Source organism: Arachis stenosperma, chromosome 7 (genome assembly GCF_014773155.1).
Source record: "Arachis stenosperma cultivar V10309 chromosome 7, arast.V10309.gnm1.PFL2, whole genome shotgun sequence".
NCBI lineage: Eukaryota > Viridiplantae > Streptophyta > Magnoliopsida > Fabales > Fabaceae > Arachis > Arachis stenosperma.
Window position 1 is genome coordinate 71636102 of NC_080383.1, and position 10935 is coordinate 71647036.

General features: G+C 37.2%; 1 protein-coding gene across 1 annotated transcript; it reads right to left on the reverse strand.

Moving 5' to 3' along the window:
* Positions 1 to 1134: 1134 nt before the first annotated feature.
* On the reverse strand, positions 1135 to 6913 carry LOC130940360 (uncharacterized). Its single transcript, XM_057868472.1, has 10 exons — positions 6188 to 6913; positions 4811 to 4888; positions 3962 to 4003; positions 3792 to 3894; positions 3343 to 3410; positions 3225 to 3269; positions 3020 to 3127; positions 2847 to 2934; positions 1814 to 1860; positions 1135 to 1508 (listed from the first exon to the last, which is right to left on the reverse strand). The coding sequence occupies exons 1-10, from the start codon at positions 6833 to 6835 to the stop codon at positions 1431 to 1433; spliced, it is 1305 nt and encodes a 434-aa protein (XP_057724455.1). The 5' UTR covers positions 6836 to 6913; the 3' UTR covers positions 1135 to 1430.
* Between the last annotated feature and the right edge of the window lie 4022 nt (positions 6914 to 10935).

Here is a 10935-nt window from a genome sequence, read left to right on the forward strand (position 1 = left end):
CTATTTCAGACTGTCAAAAATTTATTTCTAAAGACCGAATCATATGGCAAATGTTCTAAACTATCTTGCACCCAAATATCATAATGATTTCATATAATGCAATCAAATCCCACCACGAGAGTCCGAAAAAACACTGGCATCACAATTAAATAAAAAAAATTTGCATAATATTTAAGTCAATAACTTTTCACATTAATTATGGTTGTGCTTATTGATCGTATCTAAAAACCCATATTATGGTACATATTTTTAGGTGATAGCATCGTCTTCATAAGAGAATCACAACAAGATTTAGAGTGAATACTCCACCTGGTCCCTGATAATTATCTCGAAAAGACAACAAGGCCTTCAAAAAAAAAACACCCAACCTAATCTTCGATCTTTTTTTTGGGACTGATTAGGCCCTGTGTGAATATATTTTTTTTCTCAAGAGCTTCATTGTCCTTTGAGATAATTATCAGGGACTATTTTGGATTTTAGCATTAAAAATGCATGTACTACTAGAAACACTCATTATTATCCAAATTTCTCTGCCAGTATTGTCATGGAATTTAAGAGAATCCAATAGTAATAGTAAGTTGGAAAATATCTCGCTTTTTACCGTCGTATTGTAGGATTCGTGGCTTCAATCTCGGATATATCTTGTATGTATTTCTGATTTTAGTTTCTATCCTAAACGAGTTTCGATTATTTTAATCTCTGAGCATGAATAACACTAATGATAGCAATTTCAATTATTTAAGGAATTTAAATTTACCATATTACATATTGAACTTAATTTTACAAAACACACTTTAAACATTTATTTAACAACGGATGCACAGATTAAAAGCTAGTTTATAATCAAAACCGAAATAAAAGTCTAAAATTTATAATGGTATGTGCTCATGAAAAATATACTGTTCTACCGCAAAAAAAAAAAAGAATGATTACTTTTATACTCGACACTTTGTTAAAAAGAATGAGTAAAACAACACCTATAATTAAATACACACGAATACATAATACCTAATTTGATGACCAATGTTTACTATTAAGCATTTTTTTTCTTCAAACCAAGTTTAGACTTTATTAGCAGATGTCATCATGTAACATATCACATTAACTCCCAAGTGATCTTCAAATTCCAATTTGAAAAAAAAAAAATCATTAAGATTAAAGATCAGCAAGCATGCCACTAGCTAAACCCGGACACTAGCGACCAAAACGTCAGCTCAATGTTTTTCTTTAAACCAAATTCGGTAACCTATATTTTACAAGGTCACTAGTTCGCACAAAAATGTCACTATTCCAAGTAATTATTGACACATACATCTAAAATGAAACCACCTAAAATCAAGGTAATAAACAGAAAAACTAAGCAAACATTTTGTTACCAAAACTTATAAGTCATGTTGAGAGCCCATAATAACAGCCCCTCATCCACTGCCTCATACCACGTGCACTTTCCTGTAATTATCGGCTGCTTTGGATAGCGATTGTATTGAAACAGGTACTCCTGGCCCCATCTGCAACAACAACAACATTGCACTGACTTGGCAGCTTGAAAGAAAGAAAGCAGATATACAAGAATTGAGAAAATGTGCATTATCAGTTTTTCTGAATTGATGATCGTCATAGCACAAATATTCCAAGATAATAAAAATTTCTGAACTGTATAGTCCATCAAACCTAGGACTAGTAGAAGGAATCAGGCAACAAGGCAATGTAGCATCAGGAGATGATTCATTTCTATAATATTCTGGTGGCTAAGCAAAGGCCAAGATAGTGGTGAAGTAAAATAGATTAGAAATGAAAATAAATTCGAGCTTACCGTGCTGCTTAGATGGACAGAAAGCACATACCCAGCATATTTGGAAGCTGATCAGAAAAAAAGAAAAGTGTCGGATAATAGAAATAAATGTAACACTAACACATGAACTTGGTGATCATGTTAAACAAAATAAAACCAGAATCAAGCATTCGAAGTTTAATCCTCCATGCAAAACAGAATCATCATTCCAAATATGTGAATATCTGTGTGAATCTGCATTACCATCACATGCACCTAATGAACTATCAATGTCTCATTCTCTACAGTAAGCTTGCCCTACAATAAACCTAATTTTGATAATATAATATCCTTAACCTTTCTCAGTCATACTCATGGTTGTCTTAAAATGATATCATATTGTTTATTTAAAATCTAGAACCTAGTTTATGTTAACAGCTACAGAATTTCTTCCAATGCACGGCAAGGGTAATAACCTGAATTTTCAGTTATCAATTTATTCCAATGACTTTCCCAGTTGTAAGAAAAATAAACACAAGTATCCAACCAATCATGGAAGGTGACAACAGGATTCCAGGAAAACCACAGGCTTAAGCTATGTAATTCAAAAAGAAATATCAGCATTAGTGCAAAGGATAAATCTGACTTAAGAACATGTCAAAATACTGTGATTTATGTTAGAGAATCCAGCTTAAATGCTATCAATTATATAGATAAGATCAACATTTCACTGAAAAACCAAGTGAAATCTTCCATTATAACAGTAAAACTACAATACCAGTATACGTTATTTATGTGCTTTCAATATTAACAGTCTTATATATATACATTGTAGTCTTCATACAGGTCAAATTCTTGTGTTCGCCACCAAGGTTGAGACATGGGAGTGTTTAAAAAAATTTTAGACTTAACTTTTTAGTGTGCTAGGTTATTTTTTGTGACCAACTATTAACATGCAACTCCACTATTTCAGGAGCTAAAACATTGAAAATTTCCTTTCCCAGTAGGTAATGGTATATCATATTTTCTCCTGAGATAAAAAAAAAACAATAGCACAAGTATATGTGCTACTTACTCTTCTTTAAGCCAGCAGGCTTGGCAAGCAAAACAGCATTCATAAATGCGCCAATATTCTCTCGTAAAGCCTCTTCTTTGTAGCTTACCTGCAGATAGTAATTTTAAGTATAAGATTACATCCCGTGCAGCATAGCAATTCACATATGGAGTTCAAGGAGAACATGATTTCACCTTTCCCACTCCAATATGCAAAATTGATTTACTTTCCATCTTAAACTCGACGCGACCTTGCCTTAGTTCTTTCAGCTGACCAGCAATATCACTAGTCAGAGTACCAAGCTGTAAAACATATAGCAATCACGAGTCAATACGATCTACTCATGCCGTGCCGTTCAAAAAGAAAATTAGAAAGTCAATAAGCATTGGAAAAGGTTACTTTCTTGTCTGGCATCAGCCTGCGCTTTCTAAGATATTGTGCTATCTGCATAATAGTTCGCATAAGCTTCATATTTCAGAAAAACCAACCAATCATTCAGATGACAGATTCAAAATACCTTTCCAAGATGAGGTGCCATTCCAGGAGTTGAGAAGCACTTGTCAACTTTAAGTTTATTATTACCACCTGTAGTAATTAATACAAATACAAATTCTATTAGATATGAATAACATATGCACAAAAAACAAAAAAGCCTAACACACAGCTTAGGATTTTATATTATTGGCATTAAAACTAAAAAGTTATCATTGCTAAAGCATGGAAGATAAGCTTAATATCTCCTCTGCATAACTAATGGCACACAAATGTCTCATAACTAACATAAGCATGTGATGAACAAAACACATTTTCCCAGATCAGCACGCCCGAGTTTGACATGTCAAAAACTATGAAAATCTGAATCTCAAGGGAAAAAACTATAATGGGAAAAAGATATAATACCAATTCATATGATGAACAATACACACACACACACACACAGAAGAGAGAGAGAGATCAGTTCATTACTAGCAATCTCCTCAATAAGTTCTTTGCCACCAACTATATCAGCTCCAGCATTTCTAGCTTCTTCTGCTTCTGCCCCTTCTGCAAAAACAGCCACACTGACGGCCTGAAAGATATAAATAATTAGACTACAAACCAAGCATTATATGCAGTAATTAATAATCACAGGTTACCTTTGGAGCACCATGAGGCAGAATCACAGTACCACGAACTGCCTGCCACAGTTGAAACCATTATCTTCAGGAGGAATGAATTAACAGAACACCATATAACAAGACCGCAATGATATGGATGTAGAAGCAAAAGAATAAAAAATATCATTTTCACTTAGCAGTCCTGATTTTTTTTTTTTTTTTTTTTGAAAGAAATGCACTCAACATAATAAATCATTTAAAGCATGCAATGCTTAGAACAGTTAAGACCCCCCCCCCCCCCCCCTTCTTTCCCCTTCCCCCGGGGATTGGGCAAATGAGTTTGACTGAAGCAATGTTAGAGCAGTTTTGTACCACAAGCATCAAGGATAATAAATTTCTTCACTCTTTCCTGGTCCAACAAAGAACCAAAAAAGCTTTAAAAGGACTATCTCAGTCAAATATAATATTTATATATTCTTTAGGAAAAAAAATCCCATGCAAAGCTAACGCTAGTATCAAAATAAAAACATGCAGATGTTCCATGTTTGGTAAATATAATGTAAATTGGACCTCAAAATTTAACTATTAATGAAGCACATACAAGCATATATGATAGGTGATTCGAAGTGGATAATTTGAAGTCCTACAGGCAGTCTTCTTATCACATGGCAGTTATACGTATAAAGAAGGAATTTGCTTAATCAGTGGGATAATAATCATATTCTCTCTTTGATGTATTGAGACTACCACTCATACGATATATGTAAAATATGGACAACAAGTCATACTTTCAAAGCTCAAGCCGATATGCCAACTTAAAAAAGATAGCCACGCAAACAAGATGTGGGACAGTTAAAAGAAATGGAATTGATATATACTGACTCATACCAGTTCTGTTCGCTTTGAATCAATACCCAATCTTACATGTGCTTCAACAGTTTCATCAAACTTTGCCTTGGCACTGACCTGAACAATATTTAAAATATATTCAAATAATAGTAAGTCGTGGATCATTTAATATAAGAAGTCAAGAACTCAAGAAGATTCATTCAAAGGATCAGCAGGAGGCCGACGGCCAATAAGTAGAATCCATACCAAAAAATAGCAACTGGCACCAAGCAAAACTTTAAAATCCAATAATTTACAAATTGCACACCCCAAAAAAAGGGAAAAAAAGGAAAGAGGGCACAATTATGTTGTTACACTACTTGAAAAATTTGAATATATATGTAGTCTATGGTGCCTATGCCTACAGCGGCTATGGTGGCTAAACAATTTTCGCAACACCTAAAATTAAAGTCACTTTTTTACATGTTTTGCAGGTATCTACACAGTATAGCAGTGTTAAATTTAAATCCCACCAGAATTTTATTATTGTCCTCTCAGAAAGAAAGTAACATTAGTACACTTCTCCATCCATATATGATATATCTATGACTTATGGCTGTTACTTCTACAACTTCTATTGCTATATTACTACACTAACTTTTATAGGAAGAGACAGATAAATGCATATTATATACCTACATGCTACCTACTAGCAGCAATAATTTTAAGTCCACTTAAATGTAGAATTTCAGTATAGATTGCTGTCTGGAAAGAAATGACCTACTAGTGTTTACCCTAGTCTCACAAAAGATTTTTATTTTCCCTTTTTTTACTTCTCAAAATGCATAACTTACAAGTTATCTCAGAAAAGTACTATTTTCAATGGTCTATACAAGTTGCTAAGGCAGCCAAAACTAATCAAATAATTTTTTTTCCAACCTCTACCTTCTCTATTAGCACCAATCACCTACAACTAAACTTGGGCACAGAACAAATCCTACTGAAGCAAAAGCAAGTCAGCAACACCAATAACTAATCCTTCTCCCATAGGGTAGGCTACATGGATCCCAAGATGAATATTCACTGAAGAAAGAACATAAGAAATCTACACAACCTAACCACCTATATTTGGGAGTCTAAAGGCAAATGAAAAAGAGAAAATCTGAAACATCGTCATTTTTCCTTCTTCAAATCAAAATCTGTTCCCTTCCCCATCCACTATCTCATAAAGAAATTACTAAAACGCACCTGGCAGCACACCTGATACAATGTCAATGTCAATCTAAGTGTGTGTATGGATTAATTTTTCTTGAAATTGATTTTAAGATATACATACCAAGCATGCACTAAAACAGTTATCCAAACACAGCGAATGGAAATCAAACTCAGAAATGAATTCAAAACTGCAATTTCGATAACAAGAACATATGAACCAACCTTAACTTGGCGAATGGCCTCGTTCAAATCAAGGACAGGGGGAGTCTCATTGCGCTTGGGCATGATCAGCATCGGAAAAGGCACCTTCATCTTCTCCTCCTCCATCTTCTTCCTTATCTCATCCTCAACCTCAAGCATCCTCCTCTCTTTCTCCGCTTCCTCATTCCTCTCTTCCGCGGTCACAACACCCGGATCATCGCCGACCTTATCCTCCGGCAGCGGCGCCACTCTCGGAGCATAAGAAACCGGCTCAATCGAAGGCGCGTCCTTCACGTACCGAATGTCCTCCCTTGTCCATCCCCGCTGCGACTCCTCCTGGCCCTCGGCCGACACCGGGCGGCGAGGAGGAGGCGGGGGCGGGCGTTCGCGGGGGAACTGAGGCTCTGAGGATTCGGTTTGTTGGGGTGCCGGGTCTTTGGGTTTGAGAGGGTAGGAAACGGGCTGGATTGGGACGGATTGGAAGGAGGGTCTCCTTTGAGGAGGGTCTTGTGGTGGGTTCGGTGAGTCTTGTTGATCTTGTGGTAGTGGCGAGGAAGAAGAGAGGGGTCTGTGAGAGGTGAGGGAGAATGGGGAGTGGAAGCGCGAAGGGTGTTTGAAGAGGAAATGGTGGCGGCGAGCTTGGGAGAGGAAAAGCTTCAGTGCCGCCATTGTTGTGTGTGTATGAGTAGGAGAGAGAGAGTGAAGTGAGAAGAGCTTAGACTTGGCGAACCGGGTTAATGGCAACTCTCTGGTTTAGACGTAGGCTTATGCTTGCTTGAACTTTGTCTGATTTTTTTTGTACAGTTGAATAAATATTAAAAATAGAGCAATTATTCAAATTAGTTCACGAGATTTTTAAGATTGGACATTTTAGTTTTATTAATTTTTAAATACATAAAAAAATTTGATATTTAATCCTGCTAAACAAATCAATTCATGTTCTTATTTTTTTTGTCAATAACAAATAAAAAAATACTGACATAAAAATATGGACAAACACATATAGTACTCAATTGTTGGATTTGAATCCTCTAAAGTTTGAATTTTACTTTAAAGAGTAAATTATGATCTTTTACCTTTGAATAGTTTCTTTTTCATATTTATTTTTGGTCTCACATATGAAATAAATGGTGAGAGATCATACTTTACTCGATTTAAATGCCAAAGTGGTCCCTGAGATTCACAAAATGCACCGATTTAGTCTCTGACTTCCCAATTGCACTAATTACGTTCTCCAGATTGGAAAAAATGCATCAATGTGGTCCCTCTCATATTTTCCGTTCATATTTCTTGCCAGCGGGAGTGACGTGGCGAATGATTGCCACGCTGGAGGATGGGAAACGTCGTCGTATTGGGTTTTGGCGCTAAACCCATAACTAGATGACACCGTTTCAAGTAGGAAGCATAAACAAAACGTTCAAACCCCCCTCCCCCAATATTCAAAGATCACGCCGTCTTCTTCATCTTCTGTGAACTGAAAGCGCCAAACCCTGGCATTCGAGAGCCCAAGTGTGGCTTTTCGGAGTGAAACAATTTGGAGTTCAGAGGAACCTGGTCATCGTTGGCTGAAGATCGGTGAAGGAAGGAGCAAAGATTCTGCATGAAATTCCCTGTGACAGAGGTAGGCATGCAGTATATTAGATAGTCTTGTTCTGTTTTCCATAGTGGTAAGGTATCCATCATTATGGATTTTACTTGAAAAATTGGTGTAGATTGATGGAAAACCATGGATGCTATGTTAGTAGCTAGGATTTTTACATTTGGTGGTGTGGGTAGGGGTTATCAGAATACTCTGTTTTCAAACCGAAAATATGGGCATTTCTATAATGGCATAGTCACTGAAGTAGTTGTTAGTTAGCAATTTTGGAATATGATCTATTATTGTTTGTTGATTCCATATTTTAGATAAAATGTTGTTTTTTTTTCGATACAGATGGAAAGGTTGCTGGGTATCATGTTCCATCATGGTGGAACGTTTAAGAAGAATGTTGATGGAAAGTTGGTTTACTCACCTGACAATAGATCTTGCTTAGGAGATTTAGATGAAGATACACTTGATATCTTCTTCGTCAGGAACTATTTTAAGGAGTTGGGATATGACAAGGTAGTTGAGTGCTAGTGGCTGGTTCCGGAGAGGAGCTTGGAAGTTGGATTGAGAGCTCTGACCACTGATGATGAATTAAGGGAGATGTGCTTCCATGCACAGAAGAATGATGGAGTAGTCGATGTTTATTTCGAACATGGAGTTTCGATACCTGAACTGATGGAGGGGAAAGAAGCTGGTCTGTGTCTGGATTATGTTCCAAAAGAGGAGCTTGGTGGTGACTTAAACAAGAAGAACACCCCTGAGGATACCTTAAATGAAATGCGAGATGACAAATCAACTCCTGACCCAGTTCCTCCTACTCCAATCCCATTACAAACAGTCCAATTGCAATCCCAAATCCTGCTAACACCCTCACCACAAGACCTATCCATGATGACACCAAGTCCATGGCTGATCATGAAAACCCCAAACAGAATCATATACCCAACCCAAAACCCACTAGAAAGTTCAATACAACCCAAATTGTCAAGCAGAATCAGAAACCCAAGTAGAACTAGCAGCCCAAGAAAACTCAACCAAAGTCCAAACCCAAGTTTACTTCAAAACCCAAACCCAAATTTAATCCACCTAAAAGAATCACAAGATCTCAAGCAAAGGGATATTGGAGTGCTAACAAAGGGAAGCAAACTTTTCATGTGGATTTAACTGCAAACGGATCAAGCACTGATGAGGGGAGTTCAAAGGATGAATCTTATGTCCCTGTGCAGGATATTATCAGCTATGGCGCAAGATGCAAATCACCACATATATGTGGTTGCTTGGGCTATAATCAACATTGAAAACAAGGAGGAACTGAAAATGGTTTTTGGACTCCACGATGATTTAGGAGACTATAAGGCTAACGGGTGGTGTTTCATTTCTGATATGCAGAAGGTAAGACACTTTATATTGTAGACTTAAATATTTCTTAATGTTTTTACATTGTTGTAAATGAATGACTACATGTTGTAAGCAAAATGTATATCTATTTATTGTATAAACTAGTTGGTTCTATGTCTTAATTGGTATGAATAATTGCAACTTGCTAATTTCATGAGATTAGCATAGATGGCAGCTTATTTAGGTTGTTTGGTTATTTAGGTAGTTTGAATATTTAGGTAGTTTGATTATTTAGGTTGTTTGGTTATGTAGGTAGTTTGGTTATTGATGTTGTTTAGTTATTTAGGTATTTGGTTTCTACTATATCTTTCCATCAAATGCAAGGGTTAATTTCGGCTGTGGAGGAGGTCATGCCACAGCTCCACCATCGTTTCTGTGTATGGCACCTGTGGCAAAATTTCAACAAACAGTGGAAGGATCTTGAGCTGAGGAGACTTTTTTGGGATGCTGCAAGGTCAACCACCTTTCAAGATTTTATTAGCAACATGGACAAGATCAAGAGAGTCAGTGAGGAAGCATAGACATACCTTAATAAGTGGTCTAGGCATTCATGGACGAAGTCTCAATTTAGCCACAGGCCAAAACTGGATAATATATGCAATAACGCATGTGAGGTCTTCACCGCAAGGATCAAAGAGGCTAGGAGCAAGCCAATCATCACATTGCTTGAAGAGGTAAGGATATTCGTTATGAGGTCCATTGCAAAGAACAAGATAAAGTTGAACAACCACGTCGAAAAACTTCCTCCAGTTATTCAGAGCCGGTTAGAAAAGGTAAGGAAAGAGTCAAAGAACTGGGTTCCTATATGGACTGGGGATGAAGACTATGAAAAGTTTGAGGTTCATGGACACCCAACAAACATGGTTGTCGATCTAGGCAAAAGACTTTGCACCTGCCAGTTCTGGATGTTAACATGTAATTTTTGTTACATTTACATTATATTTATTTTCTATTTAGGTTGTTTTTACTTGAACTATTAACTGACATGGTCTGGACTTGAACTGCCTTTTGTTTGGTGTGCTGTAGGCATCCCCTGTGTTCATGCCTGTGCTACTCTTGCATGGGTGAACAAGAGATAAGAGGATTTTTGTCACCCCTTGGTCACAATGGATTCATACGGGAGAACCTATGAACATTACATCAATCCTCTCCCGGGCCAATCCATGTGGGAAAATCAGCATACAGTCAGCCCCAGGCTCCTAACATCAAACAAAAATCAGGAAAACTCACAACTAAAAGAAGAAAGGACGCTGATGAGGATACTAGTGTAAACAAGAAATCTAAGCAGACTGTTATCCTAAAGAGATAAATCAAGCCATTCGCATGCACATATTGTGGTGTAAAGGGACACACCAAGAGGGCATGTAAACAGAAGAGAGCTGATGAGCTTGCTGCTGCTCTTGCAGCTGCTGTGGCAACTTCCAAGGCCAAAGCTACTCCTACTGGGAGTACACCTGCAGCTGAAGCAAGCAACACTACCATTCCGGGACCACAAGCAGCTGACATTTCACCACCAGTGTTTGCACCGCAAACTGAAGAGGTTGAATTATCCCAACCAAGCTATGGTGGAACACAAGATGAGGTATAAAATGTCCCAAAATATTTGTTGTTTACTTCCTTGATTTAACTCCCCTTTTCACACTAACTCATACTAATTATCACACTTTACTCAGGCACCACCGCACCACCACCAAGAACAAAAAGGCCACCTAAATTACCAACCAAACGGAGGACCTCACCACAACCAGTAACTACTTCTGTCGATCCCATGCAAGGAGCAAGT

What these genes read in the sequence shown, in the direction of transcription:
- LOC130940360 (XM_057868472.1), bottom strand. Translation starts at nt 6,835, where the DNA reads ATGGCGGCACTGAAGCTTTTCCTCTCCCAAGCTCGCCGCCACCATTTC. An exon ending in AGGCCATTCGCCAAGTTAAG is followed by an intron (nt 4,889 to 6,187) that starts GTTGGTTCATAT and finishes AATATTGTTCAG; the next exon opens with GTCAGTGCCAAGGCAAAGTT. An exon ending in ATTCAAAGCGAACAGAACTG is followed by an intron (nt 4,004 to 4,810) that starts GTATGAGTCAGT and finishes CAACTGTGGCAG; the next exon opens with GCAGTTCGTGGTACTGTGAT.